This window comes from Oreochromis aureus, linkage group 3, assembly GCF_013358895.1.
Source record: "Oreochromis aureus strain Israel breed Guangdong linkage group 3, ZZ_aureus, whole genome shotgun sequence".
NCBI lineage: Eukaryota > Metazoa > Chordata > Actinopteri > Cichliformes > Cichlidae > Oreochromis > Oreochromis aureus.
Genome location: NC_052944.1, coordinates 20,057,753 through 20,085,514, shown reverse-complemented (window position 1 = coordinate 20,085,514; position 27,762 = coordinate 20,057,753). Strand labels below are relative to the sequence as shown.

Here is a 27,762-nt window from a genome sequence, read left to right as displayed (position 1 = left end):
TCTAAAAAGAGGAATATAATGAAATTTAAAAGGCACTGCCCATGCAATGGTGATAAGTTGACCACTTAAAAACCAAAAAGTAAAAATAAAAAAGGTCTTACCCTTATGACTCTGCGGTTACTGCAGTATGTCTCATCCACTTTGCCTGTGGTTAGCTCCTTCCCCTTCACTCGACTGCGGCTCTTTACGGCGGATGGTGTGTAAACAGTAACTCTGGTCAAAGGGCTGCAACGGTTGCCTCACCCCTGGCCTTACTACACATGTGCGGTGTAGCTTACTCATTTGCAAGAAGCTGACAGCCGTTTTGACAAACTACCATATAACAACAGGATTAGAAGTCTAATGCAAGACCGGTATGACGTTGCACTTTATGATTTATTTATTATGGCTGTGAGCATACTATCCAAACACAGGCCACACAGTTCAGTGAGTTATAAGGAAACAAACGATGTTGCATTCTCATTTTCATGAAGGAGTGACTTCCATTGAGCTGGTGTAATGTGTGATGGAACTAGCCTAATCCCCCCCTATTTCTCCAAATCCTCTTAAAATGGGCTGAAAGGCAAAGACCTTAATATTTCAGCTAACGTCAGCCTCCACCCTCTGTGTATTTTGCATCCCAATAATTGCACTGTAGAGTCACGGAGATGGGGGATGTTAGAGTGAAAGACAGCAGAAGGTTATCTTTGTCACTTCTCAAGAAACAAATCTCCGCGTTTCTGCCTTGAATGAAAGCTTCCATATATATCAAATCCTAAAACTAAATGCTGTAAAAATGCTATTATATGACTTTTATTAGCCACTATCAGTGTCTTTGTTATGATACAAATAGAAGAATCTGTCTGACTTGTCAGAGTCTTATTAAGGCTAATGACCCATACTCCTAGAAATTTTTATGTGGAACTAAATATGATATCAGTATAACACTATAAAAATCAAGGTTACTAATCACTCTGTCACGTTCTCATGCAAAAGAAAGTCAGGAATGTTTCATTAAAGCTACTATTTTGCACAAAAAGACATAGTCAAGGTTTCTTTTTCTGAGAAATCTCAAGCAGCTTGTGTTGCCATTTGCTGGCAGCTCTTTACCAAATGACTGCAGTAACAGTGGGGATTACCGCCTAAATTCCTGGTTCATGGTTGCTACAAATTGCCCTGTTTTGGCATCAGACCTCCCATGTAACATGTAATTATCCTGGCAAAAAAAAAAAAATGATGGCTGTTGTTCCCACAGTGATTTTTATTAGGGTACTTGGCAAATTATCAAGAAAAATCTTATACAACTATTCCTAAAATGAAAATGTACATTGGAGCCCGACTTAATGTTGATGCTAAAGTGCTAACAAATGCAATAACATGTTTACCTTCTACAAATGATGCTCCTCCAGAAATGGTAAAAGCCTGAATTCATGCCTGTCTCTACCATTTCTACACAGAGCTTTACTCACAACAGGATAAACCTGGAATGCCAAAATAAAATACATCTTTGTTTTTGTATTCAACAAGGCTATAGGTGAGGCAATGCTATGATGTCATCCCCCCCCCCCCCCAATAAAGAAACAAAACAAAACAAAACAAAAAACACTTTATGGTTTTCCCGGATCCTTCACCCCACTCTGACCCCATGTGGCTGATGCAGTGGCGGGAAGCTGGATCATCTTCTCCAGGAGGTTCATCATGCGCTCCTGCAGCTGCAGACACTGGACCTGGAGGAGGTTCTGTTGGTGCACGGCTCGACGCACCTCCCTGCACGTCTCCTCCATGGCCCGGCTCGACCTCTTCTGTTGCTGCAGCATAGCCTGCAAGACTCGCAGTTTCTTCCGCTTCAAGGACAGGTGCTTGCTGGCCTTCCTCTTCCTGGCTGAGATAGGATGTGAGCTGGGGGAGCAGAGAGGGGAACCTTTCAGAGCAGGCAGTGCCTGGTAAGAAGAGATCACACTGGGTTCGCATTTTCACAGGTTAGTGCCACGACCTTCAACATAACATTGGTTTGTGTGCATTGGCTCCTCGCGCCGAAGGCAGAAATCATAGAAGTAAACCATTGCAAGTGTTTTACAACCAACTACTCTGGACGGCATTTAAAGGGAGTGAAACATGGCTTATTGCTGGTAGCTACAATTTACAGATTTTTCTGACAATTGAGACAGACAATTGAGAGGCACAGTTTTAATAAGAAGACAGCCCTGAGGACACATCAGCTGGATGCATGTTTCTGATTTTGCCTAACCAGTACAGGCAGATTGTGGGCTGCAGCTTTCTGAAGAAGCTGCATGACTGAGCGTTTGCTGTGGTTTGCCACAGGAAACTAATGGCAACAACAACAATAATGACGATAAAACATGTCCAGATTGAATTTTAGTGCATCAGAGTGATGAGGGTTTTTTTAAAGCGAGAACTTTTTGACTCATTTTTTAGCCCATCAAAAGTTTATTTGAGGGCTTGGTTTTAGGGTTAAAGAATTAGAGTGAAGTTAAGATTTTAGCACTTAGCTGTTATCGCTAAACGTAGAGTTAAGAGGCTTGGGAATGCATGAATGTCCCCAGAAAGATAGTATGTGTGTCTGTCAGTGTGGAAACACAAGGAACTACATTTAGCCCCCAAAAAATGAGAACCGCTAATCTAAACAACCTCAAAATTGAGCACTCCCCTTGCCAGAGTCCCCTGCGACAGACTCACCAAGTCTGGAGTGGATCAGAGGAACAGACAAACAGACCTACACAGATTATTAGTAAGATATACTTTTTTTTTTTTTAAACTAACGAAACTGTTAAAACGCAGAGAAAAAAAAAGCAATTGTGTATATAATTTTAGCATTCAAGGTTTAAATAAAGCATAGCAACAAGTAAACCCAGCTGAGGCAAGGGAGTTACTTTCAGTTATAGCTGGCAAGCTGAAAACTGCATAAAACTGTATATCTGGTGGGTTGCTTCTCTGAAACAATAACATACAAAGGTCAGTTCACCTATTATTATCTTTATCAGTGTTTCAAAGGTGCACATATTCACTACGACACACACATGCACTGTGTGTCTCCTCTATTTCCTGTTACCTGGAGCCTTGTGTGTGCTCACTATCAGAGCTCAGCGAGTCCAGCTCTTGTTTGATCTCCATCTCGTCCGAGGAGCCTGTGTACTCTGGCAGGAATCCCATCAGCCCCTCCTCTGACTGGGGCACCAGGTTGTCTGTGGACTGGGAGGAAGTGGAGGGACCCGCCGCAGAGGCCTGAAACTCCAAAGAGTTCACCCTGCCGTTCTCCAGCGGCTTGGAGAGGATCTTCTCTATGGCCTTGTAGTACGGCCAATCCGGCGCCTCGCCGCCTTCGCCAACTGTAGCTTTCAGTCGCCTGTTAAAGCAGAGAAAATGTAAAAGAAAAAAAAATGGGGGGGGTTGGTCATGCAGCAGCTGGAGTCATGACTTTGGACCGGGGTTTTGCACTTGCCTGTACTGAAAAGACATATTGGTGATTTTCATCTTGATCTCTTCCTTGAAGCGCTGCTCTCCTGTCAGCTGGAAGAACCTCTGGGACATCTTCTCGTAAACCTTAGCGTTCCTCTTGCTCATTTTCAGCTCGTTGTGGTGTTCCTCCCACACATATAGGAGGGCTTTCATTTCGCCATCGGTCCAGTTCGGGGCCCGTCTGTGTTTCTCACTGTGGCCTGGCATCAGGTAGCTGAAACCATCCTCTGATGCCATTTTTTTTTTTTTTTTTAATTTTTTTAAATGACTCTCTTGACCTGAGCCGGCTCTGTTTGCAGAGCTTTAGAGGTTGGTTTTGAAAGCCTTTTACTGTGCTAAAGAGCGGTGTTGAGTCTCCGGCAATGGAGGGATAGAAGCAGGAAGGCACACACACACCACCACCCTGCCGGTGCCTTTCCCCCTAGTCTAGCTGAAAGAGGACTCAAAATGGGGCCTAAGGCAGGAGAGGAATCCGGTTAAAAGCTTTTAGTGGTGCGTGATGTCACCGTGACATCAAGTTGCCCTGGCAACGGTGAGGGAGGCCCTTTATTTTCCCTCCCCTCTCCTCTAACCACTCCCATCTGCTCTCTCTCCCCTCCATTCTGCTTCACTGGAAGCACAAAAAGCTTTTAGTTGAAAGGCAGCAGTGTGAGCGCACAAGACTGCTGATGGTTTTGAAATATGAGCCTCCGGGGAGGAGAGGAGGGGTGGGAGGGAAAAAAAGCGCTGAGAGGGAGGAGGAGGAGGAGTGGAGACCATGGGTATGTGTTTCCCTGGCAACAAGGCAGTGGATTTGGTAGTCAGCCAGCACTCTGCTCCATTTAAAAGCTTTTAATAATACACAAGTCATTTTGAGATGAGGAGAGGGAGGATTTGCCTTATCTGGCAGGATGCAGGAAAAAAGAGAGCAGAAACACTCGCAGCCTGCAATTCAGACCTGAGAAAGCAAGCTCAGGCGTTGCACCGCAAAGCTGTGAACCACTTTTTTTTTTAGGTGGGGATAACAAAAGGGAGACATCAGACAAAACGGCAACGTGTAGTGATCAACTGCAGGCAACCATCGAAGCAACACAACATGCTGTCTCCTGTAATCAGCTTTCTTTTCATAGTCGTGGTCAGCAGACAATGGACCCCTGCAGAAAGGGTTTTTCTGACCATTTGGGGACTCCCTCCCCCCACCCCCATTCCAGTCTCTGCAAAGGGCGGCTCTCCCCTGCCCCTCTGCGCATTAACCAGTTTATGTGCATATTTCTTTCCTTTCCTTTCCTTCTACCTCCCCTGGTCTCATGTTTCTCTCAGTAGCATTTACGCACTGAAGCCCCACCGTCGTTCACACACAGACAGCGACTTGGCAGCAATTCAGCCCCTGCTTTGTCTCCCCCATTTTTATTTGTATTTTTTTTTTACTTTTGCCACCTTAAAACTGGCAATGCAGCAATAACCATCATGTATTCTCACTTTAGGTGCATTAGTGCCATTAGCTGCATTGCGTCCAGCTTAACTCAGTTGCAGGCTGATTAGATCTTTAACCCATCTGCTCCTCACTAACCTGACAGGCGGGCGCTGCATGTTCATACTGCTAATTGGCAGCTTTGCCCGATCCATCACATCTGTCACTTAAGATAAATCTCTGCCATTGCAGAAATGGAAACGCAAACGAAAGTTGACGTGAAAGGTTCTCTGTGTGCATGAAGAAATGTGACTGACACTTAAAAAGATTTTTTTGAAAGGGTTGCAATCGTTGCCTTGTCGCGTTTTTGCTCCGGATTAAACAGTTGATCGTTTTTTGACTGAGTCTCAAAATGAGCCTCAAAATATTAAAAATACTCTGTCACTTCAGCTTATTTCAGCATCACGCCTGCCTCCCCCTCCCCTCTCTCTTTTCTCTGTGGTCCTTTATGATTGCGTTTTAGTTACCAGCGTACATTTTTTCATTCAATAAGGTGGAGGTAATCCAGACTAGTAATCCAGGAGCCAGACTAATCTGCGGATAAACTGTTTGATGCACTGCTCACGTCTGCAGGCAGAAGTCACTGTTTTGAGTGATCAGTAAAATAAAGCCACTTGGTAAAATAAATGTGTATATATGTAAACAAGGCATACTCAGAGATCTTGTTAAGGAACCTTTTATAGATTTCTAATTTCACCTCACTTACAGTGTAGTTTGTATTCACACACAAAACATTTCAGAAATGATCAAATGTTGGATTAAAATGTCTTATCAGCCGATTTAACAAAGGTTTTCAGGAGAAACTCAACTAATAAATCCAGTCTGCTTTATAAGCATGCTGCTTATTTTTCATGCACTCTGTACTCTATACAGTAACTACACTCACTGATCACTTTATTAATTCCTACTCGTATTAAATGCAAATATCTAATCAGCCGATCACATGGCAGCAAATCAGTGCATTTAGGCATGCAGACATATACAAGATGATCTGCTGAAGTTCAAACTGAGCATGAGAATGGAGGAGAATGGTGATTTGAGTGAGTCTGAATGTTGCGTCGTTGTTGGGCTGCCAAACGGACTGGTCTGAGTATTTTAAAAACTGCAGATCTGCTGGGATTTCCCCACTCAACCATCTCTAGGAAATGGTCTGAAGAAGAGAAAATATCCAGTGAGCAGCAGTTGTCTGGGAGAAAATCCCTTGTTGATGTCAGAGGAGAAAGGTTGCTTTGAGCTGCTAAGAACTCAAAAATCGTTACAGCCAGGGCAAGCAAAAAAAAAAAAAAAAAAATGCCCAGCACACCCAGCCTTAAAGCAGATGGTCTGAGACAGCAAAAGACCACATCAGATGAGCTAAGAACAGGAAACTGAGGAAAAATTGCCTGTTCTAATGAGTCTTGATTTCTGCTGCGGCATTCAGATGGTACAGTCATCTTGCCTTAATAGTTCAGGCTGCCAGTGGTTTAATGGTGCAGGGATTTAAACACCACAGCATACCTGAGTGTTGTTGCTTACCAAGTCCATTCCTTTATGACTGTAGTGTAACTATCTTCTGATATCTGCTTCCAGCAGGAACACAAAGCTCACATCAACCTTAACCGATTTCTTGAACATGACAATGAGTTCTCTATACTCAAATGTACTCACGGTCACCAGATCTCAATCCAACAGAGGAACTCAGGGATGTGGTGGAACAGGTGACTTCCTGAAGTGCTGAGATTACTTTTTGTCTTAAGTGATATCATGTGGCCTGCTATTGGTAGCATTGAAAAAAAGCATCATGTAAATTGTACCGGAGTGGCAAGTACCTGTTAGCTGCAAAGAGCAGACATACCTGCTAGCTAAACACAGCTCTACAACCTTCGTGACACATCAAGGAGGAGAATGGTGGTAATGCTAGGACAACTTTTAGTTCACTTACAGTTGTTTAACCCCAAACTTTGTGGGAAAGTTGATAAATACTTCCAATAGCAACTAACTGTAAAATTAGCTAAAGTCAACACATCCCGAAGCAGACTTAGAGTAAGCTAAATTCCTCTGAGCAATATAACAAATGTTAGAAATATGATGTTAATTTTTGTTATCACAAAAATAAATAAAGTAACTTGTTATTATAGTTAATAAGTAAAGCTGTAATATCTAGCTAACTTTTTAATAGCGTCAATGTTACAACAACACTGCTAATGTTAACAGACTCAACACAGACATTACTACTGTGGGTGCTCATACACTGGGACTGCTGTTTATGAAAAGCCACTAAAGTTTAACCCCCATATCCTTTGTTTTTGTTTTTGTTTTGTTTTTTAATATACCTGTTTTTAATAAGATTTTATCTAAGCAAAAAAAAGTTTAAAGAGCTACCTTCCAAGAAAGTCAAATAGTCAGACTTGATCATCACTTCTTAAAAATAAAAAAATAAACCAGTTGAGGCTTCAGGCTTTCTCTTTGAACCTTAGAAAAATGTTTAATGCAAATTTATGCACATAAAACATATACATAGAATACAGTGCATACATAAAATATCATAAAGTAAAAATGCTTTTGATGTTGGCCTACATTAGTATGTTGACACATACTGCTGCATTTCTCTTTAACATAACAACCTGGTCCACAGTGGACCACTTTGGCCCAAGCTGGACCCACATCAAGATAATCTTTTAGAACCGCTCATGGCAAAAAACAAAACATGACAAATACAACCAATGACCACATTCTGTAGTGTGATTAGAGCATTTGAGGCTGGTGTGTATCCTACACAAAAAAGGAAAAAAAAAATACAGTAGATACAAGCTGTTTCCTTTTGACACTAAGTAAAAAACACTGTGCAAATCTGAGCTCAGGCAGGAGGTCCAATCCTAGCTTTTGGGGAATTTACGCCTCCTAGGGGGGTAATGGATTAATCCACGATAGGGTTTCCTCTATCAGTCATTAACATTAATGCAGATACAAGAAGACATAGAAAGCTGTTAAATACACCCATGCTCTCAGGGCCAAAGGATTCAGGAATGTCAGCTTATTTCTTAAATAGAAAAATACTAAAAAAATGATTGTTTTTAAAGAAAGGGGCTGGTAAATGGCATATAAAGTATCAGGCAAACTCTGGTACACCAGCAGCTTATCTAAACTTCCCTCCCATGTCTTTGTCTGTCAAGCCAAACCCAAAAACAATACAATGGAACACAGCATATTAAACAAAATGTGAAATTATAGTATAAAAAAACATGGATGAATGGAACCGATATCATATAATATATGAAGTATTCATAATATACAAGAACACAAGTTAAAAATCAAACCTAAAAAGGAATGTAGTTCTGGAAAAGTACCACTAGAGGTCAGCAAATATCCATGCTCAGATATCCAGTTAAACATTTGAAGGATTTATCTGCTTCTGCTTGTGGACTAACACTTTAAAAACAAACCCACATTAATTTCTTAAATTTCACTTCCATTCGGTTCAGCAGCAGCAGGAGTGGTAAACACTTCATCACTTAAGAAAAACAAAATCAATTAGTTACATTCTTGATATGAAGTCTGACAGTATAAATGACAGTTTTTGTTCCCCCCACAAACTAACAATGACTCGTATGTGCACAGTGGTCTCAAATGTCTCACTGAGTAACATCGGCAACCTTGACACCGTTACTGCATCAGGAAAGAAAATGATTCCCCACGTACATATCAAAACTGACTCATGCAGTCGTAAGAGAAAAAAAAAAAATCAAGTCGCAGCAAATTCTGCTGACGCCATTTCTGTTGGGGGTTTTGTTTTCTAGTCCTTCTCCATCATCTGGTGTAAAAGTTTCTTCTGTTCGTTTCATCACATTTTGAAAATAACTGGTCCGTCTAGCTGCGGATCCCCGTCCCAGGATTGTGTTTAAAGACTCACGCCTGGTATCTTCTTGTGTCTTCAGTGCTGTGAATGTCTCTGCTCAGTCTCTGGGTAGACACTCCTCCTCGGTGATGCCCTGAGCTTTGAGCTCTTCGAGGACATTGTCCAGGTGGCCGGGGTCGGGGTACCCGTGGCCCGTCAGGTTGGAGCCGAACTCGGTCTTGTGATGCACCTCGTTCCAGATGACTGTGTCGCTCTCACCTGTAGTGCTCGACGTACCCACAGAGAAAATGAGCCTACGATCCCACGCTACCAGAAGCAGCCTCAGAACCTGGAAAGGGTTAATAAAGAACACGTGTTAATATATGACCATCTTACCCATCTGAAATTCAAAAGAAGAGACATTTCTATCTACCTTGCGTCCCTTCTCGCTGTCAGGAAGGTAGCAGTGTCTGGGGAACCCACGTGCGGTGAAGGGTTTGCCTGGATTTGGGTGCTCTGGGCCCTGAAGACCAGAAGAAGAACAGTTTGTCACTTCATTCAAAAAGAGACTTATTTATGCTTCTTTTGCTGCTAGCACCACATAAACACCGATATACTGAATCTACCTGGATGCCAGGAGGGATGTTGTATATGATCCGGATGGTTTTGCAGTCTGGGTGGCCAGGCAGGGAGTGTGGGATGACATGGTACTCCATCTTGCCGGGTGGCTGGTTGCCAGTCTTTACTCCGTAAATGGTCTTGCAGGTGGGACACTGCAGGCTGCCGTCCTTGTTGCCGTTATTGTACATAGCAACAAGGCACTGCAGGTGGTACTGGTGACCGCATTGTGCCAGACGACCCACCGACTCGGCCCTGGAGATGCCACCCACACCAGGACCTTTGTAGCCCGATGGTCCAGCCAAGGCCTCCATGCAGATGGTGCAATCCTGACATAGAAAGATAAAGGACAGTTTGAGTCCAATGCAGAAAGATTTTCAAATTATCAGCATGTGCCACATCATACTGTTTGAGAAAATACCAGTTTAAATTTTTATGTTATCAGATATCTGTGATACAGCGACTCCAGGCATTGGAGTGCTTACATTTGACTTGCGCTGTGTCACTACTACTGCACTATAATAAATGCTGCTCCCTGCAAGCTGCAATTAAAGGTAAAATGTTATTCAGGTATCATCAGAAATATCGTTGTCACAAATTTCCCTGAAACATCATGACACAATGTTGAGGCTACACTGCGCAGCTCTTTTTAAATGTTTGATCACCTCCCAACAACTTTCAGCACGTGTCATGGCTTTGAGCAACAACTCTACTATGTAATTTGCTCCTGAAACTGAGAATAGTGCAGATGTGGTTATTTTCCCTCCCACTTTTTTTCAGTTATATAATCAGGAGTATAAGTCCTGAGCCCCAAAGGGAGCAATTTGGCCCAATATTTTAAGTTTTTGCTGTATTTTGCTCTGAAAGTATTTTAAAAGTTATTAAGAATGGATCCCATCAAAGTCCAAAATCATTTTACTGGTCATGATTGTCCCCAACACGGTCCTGTTCTATATGTTAGATTTCTAAGAGATGTTGCTGGAAGCTATGATGTGATCATCATAAATAGACTTGCTAGATAAATGCCCTCCATATGGAGAGAACTCACCTCCTCTGGGGGATTTCGCACTTTCTGGAGGTAGCGCTTCACCACTTCCTCTGGAGTTTTGCCTACAGACGGAAACACAAAATTCTGTGAGAATTTCCTTATAGCCACAAAGCACATTTGCTCTTCTTCAAATCACAACTAGCTCACCTTTCCGGGCCTGTTTCTTTGTGGTCTTGCGACAGCAGTGGCCCAACCCCGGGACAGGTTTGAGGTCGCTCTTGCTGACAGGTGGAGGATGAAGCACCAGCTTGGGAGGGCGGGTCAGGCAGACAGGAAGCCCTGCTGCGCTCATCAAGATGCCTGTTATACCTGAATATAGCCAGCAGAGGGGGCATGAGACATACTACTCATACATTCCTATTGCATACACAAAGCTGGATGAGCTTTTGTGTTATGAGAATGATCCAGTCTAAGTCATTTGGATTGGTTCAGGTAGTTAGCATAGGTTACCTGCCAGTGCAGGATGTACAGGACTGGATCCATTCAGGTTCTTCACTGGAACTGTTGGCACTCTGCAACAAGGAAAACAAAGCTGTATGAATCTACTGATCGCTGACACAGGCCAGGTCACCTCCACCCAGACTGAAGAAATCTGATGAGTCACCTGTGAACAGGTGCAGTTAGATACAGCAGATGCTCGCCTCCACTTTGCTTAGTGTCAGCAGGTTAAGGAGCTTTTGCCGAGTCAAGTGGAGAAACAAACACGGATTGACATGCTGCCCTATAATTGCCACATATGTTTGGGATTAAATGGCAGCACCGGAGCCTTGGCTGCTGTGAAATACCATTATGAGGTAGTGAACGTTTTTATTTTCTCAGTTACAATACTTGTAAAATCCCAGGGTCGGTGATCACAAAATTAAAAACACTTTCAGCTAAAAACCATCAACTCCAACAAAAGCAGCTTTGATTTTTATACAAGGAGGTGACATTATTGCTCATTTTAACCTCCAGTTTTTATTCAAGATATTTAAAAATGCTGTTTAGTATGTCAAATTTGTTATGAACATATTGAAATGCTACAGTAACTTTAAGCACAGCTGCAATGTGTATAGCACGCAGGGAGAGTCTGCAGTGAGCGCAGTAACATCACGGCTGTGTCTGACCCATCAGAGGAGCGTACTTACGGTCTGCCACTTTTGATAACAGTCATCGCTCTTGCTCGAAAGTGCCAAAAACCACAGAGACGAGTCAAAAATATTCCAGCAGCGATATCCAGATGATACGTTTTTTTAAGCTTCCTTTCCACTCGTTTCTCGCTCTTCTGTTCTTTAGTGTGTCAGTGTGTCTGCCCCCGTCTCCCTCTTCCTCTGCCTGTGTCAGATCGCTCTCCTCTTTTATAGGCCTAATCCACCTGTTTCCATCTGGTGGCTAAACTCTGGTTGTAGGCCAGAGATTCGTTACAGCAGGGATTACCTGTCAGATGCTACATCACACTGCCAGGCTGCCATAAGGCAGCACCAGGTCGATGACTGTACGAGTTACAATATGGCGATACAAAAGAATTCCTCTGACTTTAAAAAGCTGATTTTAGTACTCTGCTGTCGTTAGTGAATCAACATGTACTAAATCTGAAAAGCACAAACAGAACTCAGACCAGCCTGTCCGGCACCAACAAGCACACCATGATCAAAGTCACTTAAATTACCTTTCCTCCTGATTCTGACGCTCAGTTTGAACTTCAGGGAGTCGTTTTGACGACAGAAAAATAGACACACATGTTAGGGTGACTGGTTTACATGTGGGGTAAACACAGCAGATATAGACTGTAAAATAAAGGACTCTATGTATGACTGAAAATGTGGTTTCTAGTCTAGTCTAAAGTGTTTCGAGTAAGACTACAAAAGCAAACATAAGGCCCTGGTTCTAGAATTGGCCTAGTAAAGACTCCAATCCGGCCCGCTGGATATATGAAGGAGGGCATACATTCTTGGATTTTTAACTGTATTTTTAAGTTTTAAAGCTTTTCCTGCTGATAAAAAAAACCCTCCCCCACAGCCATTCATACTACACCACAGTAGTTAAGTGAGTGTAAACAATAAGGTGACAGACAAGTTCCTGTTTCTCAACATCTATTTATAGGAATTTCAAAGATTTTTTTCAATCAACAAAAACTTTGTTTTATAAATACAGGACAGTCAGGGCAGAACGTTTATGACGTAGAAAAAATGAGATGTGCTGTTGAAATTGCACTTGCACACTGACTGAAAGGAGGGTTTCACTCATCTGGCCCACTTACAGCAAGGTCGACTTACCCTGTATGTGACCCTGCACTATATAATTCAAGTACTTTTATTCCTTTTTGTATAACTTTCTTGTGTTTTTGGTAGTCATCAAATTCAAAATGCATTTCTAGAGCTGAAGATAAATTACTGATACTTTCTTCACTTAATATAGTTTTATATAACGTCTTATTTGTGATCATAACACTGATCCCCTGCGTTTCTTTTTTTCTTACCTAAAACAAATCGTATATCCTTTTAGTGAAAAGTGACTTAGAAGAAAGTGAAATGCTTAAAGCTTCGGGCAGAGCTTTAAATAGATGTGATGACAAATCTGGGAGTCATTTTAACATATGCAGAATTGTACCTGCTTATCTTGAAGTCACTAAAGAAATATTGAGCTTTTGAGGAACAGTGACTCATGTGTGACTAGAAGAGATCAGATTATTATACAGTTAATAGAATACATAATAAAATTTTAAAAAAGAAAAAAAGAAAAGCAAAAAACCTGTAATTTCCCTCTCTAAGTAAATGATGTAACGATGGCATGGAAAACCTCACAGTTAGGAATTACTGGACTGTTCAGGTTCCTGTACTGGTCAATCTGATTACATGGTGCTGTGGCACTATATTTGTTTGTTTACCAACAAAGTGTCCTAGCTGTGGTATTAACTCCCTCTGAGCATGCTCCTTACGTGACTAAGAAAACGTTCAGCCGACCGACTCGATCCCTAACGGGTAAATGTTGACTGGCATTTTATTTGTGTGTCCGGCGGGAATAAGTGAGCAGTATGAGGTGGAAGAAAAGTGGCGAAAGGTTAAGAAAACAAGCGGGGGGCGTGTTGGCCAGTCACGTTTCTCTGATCTCGGTTAAGCTAGCGGCATTAGAGCAGAGTCCATCTGGAGCGCTGGATGATGGAAACGCACAAGCCACTGCATATGGCAACACAAGCTCACACCCTGAATCAAATCTAATAAACAAATTGGTTGATTAAAAGTTGAAGCAGAAGTAAATCCAGTCATCAGGCTCGAATGATGACGGATTACTTTTTATGGAGACAAGCATACGCAGTGCAGAAAAAGGAGAAAGGGCCCCCAGCAGGTGCGCCGACCAACGGAAACTCTCGTCACTGTGATGCATCTGTGACGCTGAAGACCCCCGACACACTATCGCCAAACCATCTGCTCAATTTCACTGCAGGCAAATTCTCAATAACAGCTCATCAATCCATCTACTAAAGGAAATTCTTTTACAAAACAAACTTACATAGTACTATTTTTTAACTAAACCGCATAAATGCTATAATATTTTTGTTTTTTCAGCAGACTGTTTAAATCCAGTATGAGAGTTCTTTAACATCGTCTAGTACCACACTTCCTCAATTTGTCATCATGTTTTCTTGCTACAGTTTGTATGTACATGTGTCTTGTGCTTTCTTTGCCACTGCAGCATGTGCTCATCTTTTGTGGTCTTAAAGAAATTCTACTTGATCCTCTTCAGAAAGTAAAAGCGAGCTGCTTGGTTAAATTCACTGCAGCTTGAATTCTTTTGTAGATTTGAATAATGAAAGCTCAACAGGTAAATATTTTGGACCCATCGGCAGCTCAAGAGGATATGTGCAAGGCAAAAAGTCATCAGTGTAGTGATAACCCACATACAGTTTTTGCCTCTTGAGAAGCCTTTTCACGCTGGCTCCAAAAGGGAGAACAGCCCAGAGACTTCCATGTTAATTTTACCAGCTTTAGAACAGGAATGTTTACTAGCTGGTACAAAAAAACTGTTTGGGCATCTCTATTTAATCTTTCTCTTCATAACACACTCTCAGAAGGCCCCAGTCATACCTGTCACTAGGGAAAATGTATATGCCAACCAACCCAGTTGCTCATTGTCACTCAGTAAAATTGGTTGAAGAGTGCAATGCAAGCCAGAAATGGAAAAACGGGATTTCAGCTGCAGTCAAGTCAATGAATTTGGTGTCTTAGATGCAAACTATAAGTGACCGCGGCAATCTGCTTGCAACCAATGCAACTGCAAGGATGGTTTTGGTGCAGCACACTCATTGCAACTGTTTCATGCAGCAAGCATTCAGTAACCAGTCACATTTTCAATACATATTTTTCCCTAGTGGCCAAAAGTTGCCAAGGCGCTCACTGACTGGTCGCTAGGCCTGTGTGACTAACCACTAAACTGTACAAGTGCAACAGATGGATGGTGACACTAGCGGCTTTTTGCTAGGTGCCATTTCAGCTAAACTGAGTCACTGAACTGGAATCTCAAGTACATTTGTAGAGAAATTTTAATGCAGTTATCTGGAAATGGTAGCTAATCGTACTAACAGAAATTCCAATAAGTCTGTAGTCAAGTCTTAATAAGTGAACTTCTATCTTATTACGGTCTAACTCATTACTATTTAGTAGGTTACCTGTTTCTGTGCATTACGCCTTTATAGTTTATGGATGCAGCTTGCTAACATCAGTGGATAATTTAGCTCACCATCCTTTGGGTCACCTCTGCCACAAAAAGAAAAATAAGAATAAAAGAAAACATTATTGATGGGGCCAACACGCTACAATTAAGACTTCAAAACTGGAAGTCCGACTATATACAAGTCTGCAAAATATCCTCTTACATGATTTTATTATCATTATCATTTTGTACATTGGCATGATTTAGGGTGTGGTTACTCTGTGACTGACAATTTGCTACTATATGCCCATGTTTCATATACAGCCTTGACAGTTTACTATATATAATGAAGGCAACCTTAAAATTAACTGAGGACAGTAGTGCCGAGTAGTGTCAAACAGTAACAGTGTAAGTTTTTAAATGATAAGAAAAATTACAATTTGAAGTAATTTCTGTTAAGACTTTACCCTAAATCACCCAGCAGAATTCATTTTTCTAAAAATAATTACATGTAATTTCCTTCTGTGAATTACATTATTTCACAGCAGGTGAAAGGTCCCACTGGAAGGTGAAGCAGCAATTCAATGACGTTAAATGCCTCACAGGGGCAATAACTCCTGATTGTTGTACTTTCTTAATTACTCACCTTTTAAAAAGGGTGAACTTAATTATCCACACATTTCAATGGATTTAAATAATGACTGGTTTCAGCGGATTTAAAACAGTTTGGATGCGACCGCGCTTGTGTTTCATGGATATGGGGATAAAGCAGTGAGCAGGCTGGCAGGATCAGAGCAATTCTGAATCGGTGACGTCGGTGGTTTTACCGCAGCAGCAGGTGTGACCATCTGCTGGACTCTCACCTGATATGTTTAAAGAATGGCTCTGTCATACAGCTCACCTGACACAAAATGCGGAGATTAACGAGGCAGAAATATTAATCCTGCTGTGATTGGTGTTAATCTGAGGCTTAGCTGGTGTAAAAACTGGTGTTTCACTGAGGTTGTTTCAGTTAATGCCAGGATTCAGACAGTTGGGTCACTGTGCTGGGGCACGAATGGATTAGGTCACACGGAAATTATTTTTCAGTGTATGGTTATGTGTCTAATGTTTGGAACTAGAAATCAGGTCTATGCAGAGCAGCATGCATGCATGCATTTTCTCTGCATGTCTACAGTTTTATATATGAAACAGCTACCTAAGTAATAAGAGACATTCACTCAGTCACAGCGAACGCCACAAACAACTCCAGCTGCAAACTAAACACAACAACGGTGTTTTAAAAAAAGTCTAGTTATACAGCAAGAACAGTGCACCTCCATCTGACCATGACCAGACATCCAACTAACCAGCGCCTTCTGGCTCCGACACGTGGATACTGCGACTTCCTTCATTAATCCTCATGCACTCAGTTCGTCAACACCGGAAGATCACGCAGTCATAAAGCGACACTCTGATAAAGAGTTTCAAAATTCTCTGTTACATCAATCCTTCTCCCTAATAAAAGGAGATCTCTTTGTAGGTTATAGCAGGTAAAAACATCTCGTATTCCAGCTCAAATCACAGCAATCACATGGCAGGAACTGCATGAACGCGATGAATGACTGCAAAATGAGGTATATAATGTTACACTTTATAGAGTTTTGTTGTATATGAATTACAGCATGTTACTGGTAATTGTATGTATACTCTTTGCTGAGTGGTGCCGCAGAATATGCAGTAAAGGCAACATGAATGCCTATTTTTAAACCCTAGTTTTTATGCCATTAATCCTCCTGATATATTGCATTCATTAGCAAATATTTAGATAAATTCCCACTGCATGGCATTTTTAGTTTAAGTTACAGCTAACACCATGCAAAAAGTTCCCGATGACATGTATAGAAATTGCTGTAGATTCATGGATTTCAGTATATTACAGGAAAACATTTGGTTGTATGTATATATCTATTTATTTTGTTTAATTTTAAACAGGAGTGCAATCAACAGTTGCGAGCTCCTTGTCTTCAGTCAAAATACAAGGGCCTTTATTTTAATGATAACTGTGGCTGCTAGCCACCATAATTATTTTGGTCACCATGATGCTATTTGATACACAGTTACACGCAGAGTGACTTGACAAAACGTTACTTTCAGTTTTTACTATAGAAATTTGTTTCTACAATAATTTAAAATCACGACTTTAGCAGCTACACAGATGATGTCTGTACACTAAAATGTTCCTTACTGAAATTTTCTAAATTCTTTTAAAGATTTTCACTGACATTTTTTGGACATCCCTGACTTCTTGATGTATATTTAAGTATCTTTACGTCACATTACACCACATCCACATTTTTTATATTTAATTGTACCAAAGGGTTTTTTTAACCACGTTATCCAGACAATTCAGTAAATCTGCTTCGTGAAACAAGCTTGAACACTCTTACCAACCCATCTCTTAGAGTTAAGTACTTGCAAACTAAGTTTTTATCCATCATGAGTACATCCAGGCAGGTTCCTGGTCCTATATTCATTCTGTGCTTTTACAACAAGTTCAGACATAAAGCCAGAGTCAACAACTGTCATCAGCAACAAAAATTTCAGTAAATTCTGGATATACTGATTTCTTACATTTTATGTTACAAAGTTATGAAAGCTGTTCAAGTTGAGCCTGATGTTTCTTTACACATAAAGAGGGATTCCCACTCCCCCAGTGAGGGTATCAGTATTGCACTGGAACCAGAAAAAGCTGGATCAGGTCATCATTAATTGAAAGACTAGAAACAAATACCAGAGTTCTTCTATTTAAATGATAGATACGAACTATTCATGACGCTATTTTGACAACATCCTCACTTTACTTTGATTTAAGACAACACTTGTGCAACTGTGTGTTTGTAGAGCTTTACCACCATTTACTGTTTGCGTGATTAATCTCTGGAATGTGCAAACACTTGAGAGAGCTCACTTTGTTCTCTGTGAATGCCCTTCATTGTATTTCTGTGAAAGTAATGGAGCCTGGTGGACTTTGTCACAAAGATTAAAGGCTCAGAAATACTAATGAGCATCGATGTCAGACATGGTGTAATGACAACCCCAAACAAATAGGAAATTGCTGTCTAAAAATATTTTCTTTTTACATGTCTTGATGCCTGATTGGGCTTTTTTTGTGTAAAGTGAACTGGCATGGGATCTGATGACCAGAAACATTTCATGTATTTAGTATTGCATAGCGTTAGTGCTTGGATCATGATTTGTAGGTACCTTTCATATCATATGAGCATTTTTATACTGCTGGTCTATCTGGAAACAATTCACATGATATACCAGGAGAGCATGCAAGGCAAAATACACCAAGGAACTGCAGGCTGTGTAAAAACGGATGTGAAATTGTTGTGACAAAAATACAAGTACCTTAGAAAGTTATTTGTTAAATTTCCATGTACTGAAAACATGGTTTACAGGAACTTTACAACCTTTGTTTTGCTGACAGAGCATATGACAGAGAAGCTCAGTAAAAACATAAGCCTGTCATTCAGAAGTGTGGAAGGCGTGTTTAATTTCACAGCTGACGTGTTGAAGTGTGGAGTGAGTGAGAGGGTTCTCATCATTGATAAGTTTTGCAGGATACGAGCAGGTTCTGCATACAGACACAGGTGCTGAAACATTACAGCGTATTTCTACTCACCCAGAGGCGATAAGGGCGCGCGACTGAGCCATGGCAATACGCTGCAGCGCCGGACGGCTCAGCCCTGCGAGGCTAGACCTTGGTGGCAGGGGCGCTGCGCAGGCAGCAGCAGCGGCAGCACCGGATGAAGACACTGGACCCAGGACACGGGCAGAAGGTGATGGGGTGCAGGTGGATGTAGCTGTGGAGATGAGAGGTGGCCCTGAGGCAGGTGCTGTGGGGGCAGAACAGGAAATGGAAAGAGAGGAGACAGAGGTGGAAGGGTGAGGGGTGGAGGTGGTGGAAGATGATAGCGTAGTGGAGGGTGGGGGAGGCGGTGGCAGCGGTGGTGGGAGAGGAGGAGGTGGGGGCCTTGTGGAGGAGATGGAGAGACCAGCTGTGGCTGACCCAAGAAGGGAAAGAGAATGGGTGAAGCCTCCTCCGTAGCCAAGGCTTGTAGTGCCAACGCTGCTAGCACCAACCATGCTCATACCTCCTGCACCTCCCATTCCACCTATGTTGAATCCACCTGTCGCCCCAACCATGGATGTCCTGTGGGGGGAAAGCGACCTCGACAGGGTTGGAGGCCGAGGGAGGGTTAGTGAATAAGAGCCTCCTGGGATGGGGAGGCTGCTTAGTTTGGGACTTGGTGGTTTAGTCTGTGGTGGTCTTCGACCGAGAGTGTGAGCGGTCGACATGGTGCCTGCTTTGACACTTAGCAACAGCATACACTGCTGACAGGCGCATGGCTGTCCCAAAGAAGTGATGGCCGAAGCCGGGAGTGCCCCGCTGGGGTACGCACTCCCGTTTCCAGTCCCACTGCTGCTCATCCGGATCCCCATGCCCACTCCAGATACATCAACACCTAGAAGTCCTCCGTGTCCAGGCATGGACGTTGGCCCCCAGGCATGGTGAGACTTGGGTAGTGGCCCAGATACCAGCGGGTAAGCCAGATCAGAACGGCGCTGGATGCGTCTGCAGCGCTGAGTTTGCCCATTGATTTGGGTCATACTTTCGAAGTCAATGAGGTAGCAGAAACCCAGCGGCGCCAGGTCCAGCCAGGGCTGCTGACGGTCGCGCGCTGCCTGGATTGCAATGCCCACCTCAGTGTCGTATGCCGTCCAGCTACCAGCGTCGTTCTCCCACTCCCACAACCAGCCCTGGCCTGGCGCTGATGTGGGGTCGTAGAAGCTGCGTCGCACCGGTCTTAGGGTACCTGAAGAACACGCCACAATGGACTGAATTACTGAACAGAAAAAAACATTAGTATACATTAAAAAGAAGACTTGTACTGTGAATATGAAGTTCTGTAGCGACTTTTCACTGAGTCTGCTCAACATGACGCCAGGCGATGAGAAGTAGACGTGAGACGAGTTATGCGACTGCACTACAATTTGCTGTGGACAAGTAGATTACAACCATAACAAATTCTACATGTCTGTGTTTGCTTGCTAAGAATTTGGGCAAACAGGTTGCCCCTGGTAACAGCACATGGTGTTCTGAATTCTGATTGGCTGGCAGCCTTGATCCGACCCAAAGCTCACTGTGTTTGCTTTCCCTGGGTGTCTAGAGAAACTCCACAGAGTCTCTATACTGTAAAAGCTCCCCACATCAAATCCCGGCTTCCGATAGCACTGCATACGTTGCGTTAAGAAGGATGCTTCACACTTGAGCCTCTTCACTGGCAACAATAACAGGGAAAAACAGAAAACTGTACAAATTCTGTGAAATAACACTTTTCGTAACTGTGACTCTGGAGCTTTAACATTGCACGCTACTAATGAACACACAAAAACATAAAGCACTGTAGAGCATGCGAAGCCTGCCACGCACAGACGCATAATAATATGGGCTCGTTCACGAATTCTGCTCCTGTCAACCCCATTTTTTCAGTGTCCTCGCACTCCTGAAATTCCTCTCCTCCTCTCTTCCTGCTACTGCTTTTCTTCCTCAGACCGGGGCACCCTGCCTGTCTCCCTCATTTCAGCCTGGTTTCGGGTTTAGAAAATAAACTGCACAAAAGCTTTTGTCAGCCAGCGCTGAGAAGGCCAATGTTGGGGTGTCTGCCAAAAAGAGGAAAAAAAAAAAGGGGGGGGGGTATCTGACAATCCCCTTCTTTGTCTTATACCACCCTGCCTGGCCCTTCTCGGTGAATTTGTGGCAGATCACCTCTTGTGTCTCCTGGAAGACAATACCGAGGGCCGGGTTTTGCAATGAAAACCTTCCCATGTATGGGCAAGCACACACTTCCTGCCGGGAATGACTCACTTCTGAGCTGACACCTTTCAAAATCCTACCTCTTCAATGCTGAAGTGCATAAATCTAGAGGCGGTGTGGAAGGGGGGGTGTCAGTGAACTGGTGAACCTGGCAATTTATTGATTTGGGATTTTAAGATGAAAATGATTCAATTTATGTCACTGAGTGAGATCTTTACACCACAGCAGCTCACTAAACCCATCAACTTCTGCAGGATGATTATCAATAACAACACGCCAGCATAAAAAAAAGAAAAAGAGGCCTCCACCTCAGGCTCAGCTTCAGCATTACACCCCCCAATCTCTCTCTCTCAAACACACCCTCCCTCTCGCCCCTCTCCCCCTCTCCCGTTTCTCACCTGTGTCCTGTCGGAACTGGTGCATGGAATGCAAATCGATGATGTAGGGCGAGAGGCGAGAGTCCACCTGGCCGAGGACGACACTACCACAGCGCGGGTCGCTCCGGATGACTGCCTCGATGTGATGACAGACAGCCGGGCTGTAGGGCCGCCAGCGTCCGTGCTCGTTCAGCCATTCCCATACCACTACGGCGGATGCTAGTAACATCCTACTCCTGGAAAGACAGAAAAACAAAAACAAAAACAAAAAATGACAATACCGAGGCACAAATGAAGGAGAAGCCGGGGCGACGGGCATTTAAAGGTACCCCGCTGATGCCTCTCCGCCGCGCAGCCCTGCGCACAGCGGCGCTGCATCCATCTTGGACAGTTTGCAACCCAGATGTGTTTTCAGTGCTATCTGTGCTTCTAAGTGCATCTTTCGGGATGACAGCACATGCAATCCGTACCTTCCATGTTTGTAGTTTCGGAGGTGCAGCAATTATTAGGTCCTTTTATTGCGCGGGGGAGATACAGAGCGTTTCGTGGAAGCAAAGACAGAACAGAAGCCTTGCAGGATGGTTGCATTTTACTCCCTATGCAGATGAGTGACGTCTACCGAAATCAATTCTCAGCCACAGTCAAGTTTGGGTGAGAGGAGAAAATGCAACTTGGATGCTCACGGTGGTGCGGCGGCGGTGAACTAGGTTACTGTGATGAACCGACTTTCATAGTAAATTGTAAGATTATTTTTTTTAACAATATAATCAGACCAAAAACGGAGGATTCTTTTTTTTTTTTTTTAAATGGATTTTAATATTTACCCCGTTAAATCGTCTCCTCCTGTAAAAAACAAAACAAAACACTGCTTTGTAGAGTAGTTTGTTTTGAGGTAAAATCCCGTGTCCGTGTTACATAATCGCTCTAATAAATTTTCGGCACACTAAGTTTAGAGTTAGCTTTACTTATTGGCTCAACCAAAATGCCTTAATCGAGCAGCTCTCACTTAACTATCAGGTACTGGACCGGCGAAAATAAATGTTTGACACTCGCGTGTATGAACACCCCCACGCCTCCAAGGCATCCACCGTCCAATCACATTCGAGCACGGGCTGCTTTGGGCCAATCGCAAACGTACCTCACCTCGTGCACACATTGAGGTGACGGTGTTTGGGATATAGTTATGCCGTACTGCTTTAAATTGCTTAAAATTTTTTATTTCTTCTTCTGTGACTTCTGTGACAATATTGCACTTCACATCACATTTACAACTTATAGGGAAATAAAAGTTGAAAAAAAAGTCATTGGAGATGCCGGGGATTGAACCCGGGACCTCATACATGCGAAGCATGCGCTCTACCACTGAGCTACATCCCCATTGGCTGAATAACCAACAAGAAGAGGTTTTATCTGTGACTCTTGGCTGTGACGCCACTGTGGCTGATTTTGGTGTAACTACGACTACGAAAGTTATATTGTTATTTATATGCATTTGTTCCGGTTAATATTGAAAGTTATATTGTTATTTATATGTATTTGTTCCGGTTAATGCATACAACAGGAAACTTGTGGCTTATCGCTAGCATGTTTTTTCCTCTAAAACCCTACAAACATAAAACACGGAAGAATTTTAGCTTCGTCATGCTATGATCACGCTATGTACACATGCTTCCGCCGATAGCATTACTACATGTTTTATATATTTTTAAAGTATACAATTCATTCGTATTTTCAGTATGTGGTTTATTAAATTTTCGACCATTTACACAGCATATAAAATGTATGTTGACTGAAAGTTTGACGGGTTACATTCACTTGTTTTTCATTAAAACAAATAAAACATTATTTTGTTATCACTATATTTAATTACTACTCCTTTTTTTATTTCTACAAATGGCATAAAGAACAACAAAAAACAGAACAGAAAACACTAAAAAAAAGTTTCCAGTTTTCAATTTCTTATGTAGATTAAAATAAACATTTAAAACAAAAAAGTATAGGCAAGTATTGTTTTGTTTTTGTTTTTTTACACTTTACAGTTACAATCTAGAGCACCCCTGTATGTTTATATAACTGCTTTATTCATCAAAGACTTTTGAACTGGGACCAGAGGAAAACGAGGTCATGTGAGGTCATGAGAGTTTAAGGCTTTTGGGGTTTAATGGGTGGGTGCATGTATCTTTTATTTTATTTTATTTTTTTTAGACTAATAGAAGGAATTTGCAGTGGGGAGACATTTAGAGGATGAAGCTGGTGTTTGTGAAATCCTGATTTTGGCAGATTCCTCAGTCTTATTCATTATTTCTGATTCTCACAATGCAGTCACGTCACCTTTACCCTCACCACCTTCTTCAGACCAGATCGCGCTTCCAGAGAACTGCTTTAGATCTATCAGCAATCCCGGCCCTCCACTTGCCTCAGCTTTACTCTGCTCTTCTCCCACTTTCTCCTCCTTTTCTTCACTCGTCTCTCCCTTTGGCTCAGACTCATCGTTTAGTTTGGTTTGCTCTCCTGCCTCTGAACTCCCAATACTTGAGTTATCATTTGAAGTATTACTTTCTTTCTCCTTAGCATTACCAGACCGGTCCGTGTCGTTGTCCTCCTCCTCTTCATCTCCCTCTGTGTCACTCCCCTGACTATCACCACTATCCACCTGTTCTTCTTCATCTTGGACTTCCTGCATTTCCTCCCCTTCCTCTTCTTCATCACTTCCAGGCCACAGCTGGACCCCAAGACGTGCCCCCACAGCTAACGCTGCACTTCTCGCCTGGTCCCTGAGACCTCCTTCTTTGTAGACGATGCGTCGGACTGTATATTCCCCTTCGGCCTCCCTGTTCAGCTTCTTGTACAGTACAAAGAGCGCAAGAAGGAGGATTAATAGGGTGACAACAAGGGCCACCACCGTAGTTTTGCTGTCCATTCCTGAAGGAAGGACAGAGAAGAGGTTCAGAATTAGTATGAACACACATGGGGAATCAGTTCATTTTCATAAATGTTTTGGTGATGTAGGATTTCAGAAAATGTGTTTGTTTACATTCTTACCAAGTCAAATTAGAAAAATGATATTTTACATTATTCTCATTTTATTTAATTGAAGCCTGAAATCTGATAGACTAGCTAAGTACGAAAGGTGCAGTACAAGGAAATCAGTCACAGGTGGACACAAGGGGCAAAGCTGATGTATAAATTCCTATATGATTTTTTTTTCTTCATAAAAGCCATTAGGCATTTGAAAACTCAAGATGACTGCCGACATAGCCAAGTAAAATCTTTTTTAAACAAGCCTTGCCTCTTTAAATGATCTTAATATGAAATCATATGCATTCAATAAATAACTTGCCAACAGGGTGTGAGGTGTGATATATATTTATCTGGATTTGTATGTCAGCATTAAAAATGTGTCTGTGGGTGGAGCTTGCAGTGGAAAGACTGCTCGGCCTAGCAAGAGTAAACCATGGTCAAGTACTAACTAACCTTGTCCCTTTCATAGTCTAGCTTGATTCGTTAAATGAGACCCAATGTAACGGATAGCTGCGCATTAATCGCCTCACAGGAAGCAGGTTCTGGGTCTCAATGTGTGCAGAACTGCTTGTCAGGTTAGCTGGTGGTTTAAAGTTGGATGAACATGTGTCATTGCAATTATTTCATTTTACAAAGGCGCTCCAAAGACATTTTTTAACTCATAAATTTGACTCTCTTATAGTCAAAAAGAGTCAAACCTGTGAACTTTATCCACCAGTTGAAATTCTGCAGTGAAACGTCTGTTTCCTCATATGAAAATGACGATCAAATTGCATAAATTTGAAATTTTCAAAATTCTAGAGTGACAAACACGCAATTTTTGGCACTTATATCCACTTTTGAAAGTTTGTTTCAGTCGTCTGCTGCATTACAGTTTGCTTCGGTCCCAAGAACACCAGCTAAGAATCAGTCTGACACAACAAACTAATCTGACAGTTGCGTTGCGGTGCAAATTAAAAAAAGAAACAGCAAGCAAGCAAGATTTACAGCTGCTTTAGGTCTTTTTTCAAACACAAAAGCTGCGTGTTTTTTTCTAACACTGCTTAGCAAAGCTAACTGTCTGCATCATCTTCATATTTCTACATATGAGAGTAATATTAATTTTTTTTTTATCAAACTCTTGCCAAGAAGATCATTAACTCTGTTTAACACACCCAAAAAACCCAAGCACTTCTAAAAATAGGTACATTTTTAGCTTTAAGAGCAGTTTTCACTGTTTATTTTAGCAAGGGTGTGCCTTGTCACTTAAAACAATGCAGTGTATGCACTTGAGGGAACACAAAAGCAGAAAGCTGTTTCTCTCTTTGCACTTTTAAACAATGGAAACCGAGAGTCTGCCACAGACTCTGTGTATGGCTTCTGAACTCATTGTCAGTCCACTTTTAACTCGTTGCAACGACACAAATCTGACATTGCTACAATCAAATGTAATTAAAAATGTGCATTACCTCCTTAGGAAGAAGTTACAGTTGAATTAAAGAAAAAAAATCTTGGATGGTTTGGAGTCTCAGTTACAGGCTGAACTTTACAGTCACAAACTCCTGGTGCTTTCAAAGCAGCTGTGAACTTGTCATCAGGAGATCCATTGGTGAATTTTATACTCAGGATCTAAACATGAAATTAAAAAAGAGGTAAATTGACAAAGTTAAGGCATGCTTATGGCTAAAAGTTTACATCACTTAACACTGCACAAAAAGGCAGTGGTACTACTGAAATGCCCCATCATCTAAACAGCAAGTGCACAATATTGCACGATTTATGATGAAGCATCACTAATTGTAGCTTTCTAAATCAAGAGGAAACATTGATGCATTGCTCAGCGTTAACCTGAAACTTTTTCTCTATATACAAATGTGTTCCTTGCACATTAAAATTTAGAAAGTTTTTTTAATCAATTTTTACCAAAACATAACACAGGCTCACGGGTTATAGTTATATACATACTCACACTGGAGATGTAACAGGAAGTCTGCCCTTGTTAAACTCTACTGCGTTCACTGGGATGACAGGAAGCTTTGCAGACCGCTCAGCGCGTTTGCTGGTTTCCTGTCAAAATGATAATTGAACAGCATCAGTCAGCCCGCCATGGGTGGAAACTTTTTCACTCGGCGTTCATCAGACCGAGAGCCGACATCAACTATTGCAAAATTAATCAAGAACTAAAGCAGGTCCACTTACAAAGAGCAATTAAAGCCGAAATGGATCAGAGTAACTGATCTAAGTTGCAAATTATTGCCTGAAGTGCTGTAATTGTACCTCACATGTATCTTAGCATAGATTAAATAAATGCTTCAAGTACTTCAAAATCCAAAGCATTAAAAATCACAACAGGGGAAAAACAGACAAAGCAGTTTCAGTGTAAAAGATGTGCGTAGCAAAAATGAGCTTAAGAGAAAAACAGGAAGGAAATTTTAAAAAAACCCCGAAAAACTTACCAAAGTTGTGAGTGAGAGATACTGTTTGTGTTGCTGGAGAGCGAAGAATGGCAAAGAGGCTGACTTGTGTCATTTAGGGTGTGTTAGAACGAGTGCGACAGCGTTCGCGCTGAGAAGAAAAAGAAGAAGAAGAAAAAAAGTGAGAAAGAGAGACAGCAGGGGGGTGATGCATGACATGTGATGCACAAAGTGCTCGCTGAAGCCCTCTGAGGAGGCGGTGAGAGCAGAGATTAAAGAGAGACTTTGACGGGGTGTGGTGAAGAGCACAGATAAGAAAACGCACAATTATTTATGGAAAGAGGAAGGTGCAAATTTGAATTTGTTCCTTGCAGGGTTGACAAGTCACTTGAAAACTGCAGGTGTGAAGTCTGTGAAGTACACATCGAGAACATGCATGTCTGATTACTTGTTACACAGGCCTGTGAATGAACTTATATATAGTTTAAATTTTTTTTTTTCAATCGGAACTTTGTTATTTTGGTTTGGTTTTGCTTTATTGGACATATAAACCAACAAAACAAATCTGGTTGTGTACATGAACCCGAAGGCAGCCTAAGAGCTAAACCCTGATCTGTATTTCTTTTTAATCAACCCCCAAACAAAGGCCTTAATTACATATTACAACAGTGATATCTGAACCTATCAAAAGAGTGCATCATGCTCAAAAGCTGTGCTGAATATGAAACCAGTCTGCCACATCCTGTTTTTGCACCACCGACCTGCCTTCCACAGCCCCTACACCCAACAAAGACAGCTAAACCAAATCTGTACAGTAATACTGCACTGTACTACTCTCTAAAGCCAGCCTACATCTGTTTCCTATTTTGCTTTTCTATTATCTTTCTATCTTATTATGCACCTGATATTTTTTGGCCGTTAACCCTAAAAATCCATATCTATACGACTCTAATTAACTAATCATAACTCTGTTGTTTTGGGGTTTTTTGAGGGGGGGGGGGTTAAGCACTCTTGTGTTGTTTACATAATTTAGTGATCTACTGTTCTAACCTTACGTTACTAACACTTTGAGCTGTTGCGTTTCAGCTCC

The 27,762-nt window shown here is 42.0% G+C and overlaps 2 protein-coding genes and 1 non-coding gene across 5 annotated transcripts; all 3 read right to left on the bottom strand.

The window, feature by feature from the left end:
• Positions 1 to 1,230: 1,230 nt before the first annotated feature.
• On the bottom strand, positions 1,231 to 4,064 carry msantd1 (Myb/SANT-like DNA-binding domain containing 1). Its single transcript, XM_039609497.1, has 3 exons — positions 3,440 to 4,064; positions 3,050 to 3,343; positions 1,231 to 1,878 (listed from the first exon to the last, which is right to left on the bottom strand). The coding sequence occupies exons 1-3, from the start codon at positions 3,691 to 3,693 to the stop codon at positions 1,587 to 1,589; spliced, it is 840 nt and encodes a 279-aa protein (XP_039465431.1). The 5' UTR covers positions 3,694 to 4,064; the 3' UTR covers positions 1,231 to 1,586.
• A 3,287-nt stretch (positions 4,065 to 7,351) lies between these two features.
• On the bottom strand, positions 7,352 to 26,925 carry dtx4a (deltex 4, E3 ubiquitin ligase a). 3 transcript variants are annotated; one of them, XM_039609543.1, is made up of 12 exons: positions 26,715 to 26,925; positions 26,228 to 26,325; positions 25,728 to 25,887; positions 22,083 to 24,180; positions 21,280 to 21,494; positions 18,686 to 19,880; positions 10,837 to 10,898; positions 10,534 to 10,695; positions 10,387 to 10,448; positions 9,347 to 9,667; positions 9,154 to 9,243; positions 7,352 to 9,069 (listed from the first exon to the last, which is right to left on the bottom strand). In XM_039609543.1, exons 5-12 carry the CDS (start codon positions 21,485 to 21,487, stop codon positions 8,839 to 8,841), a joined length of 2,331 nt encoding a protein of 776 aa, XP_039465477.1. In that variant the 5' UTR covers positions 21,488 to 21,494; positions 22,083 to 24,180; positions 25,728 to 25,887; positions 26,228 to 26,325; positions 26,715 to 26,925; the 3' UTR covers positions 7,352 to 8,838. The 3 variants fall into 3 exon arrangements, with proteins under 3 accessions (XP_039465477.1, XP_039465476.1, XP_031583038.1); XM_039609542.1 differs by lacking the exons at positions 22,083 to 24,180; positions 25,728 to 25,887; positions 26,228 to 26,325; positions 26,715 to 26,925 and adding an exon at positions 21,588 to 22,066; XM_031727178.2 differs by lacking the exons at positions 22,083 to 24,180; positions 25,728 to 25,887; positions 26,228 to 26,325; positions 26,715 to 26,925 and adding an exon at positions 21,729 to 22,066.
• trnaa-cgc lies at positions 22,564 to 22,635 on the bottom strand. The gene has a single exon. It is a non-coding gene; the product is annotated as a tRNA-Ala (tRNA).
• Positions 26,926 to 27,762: the final 837 nt, after the last annotated feature.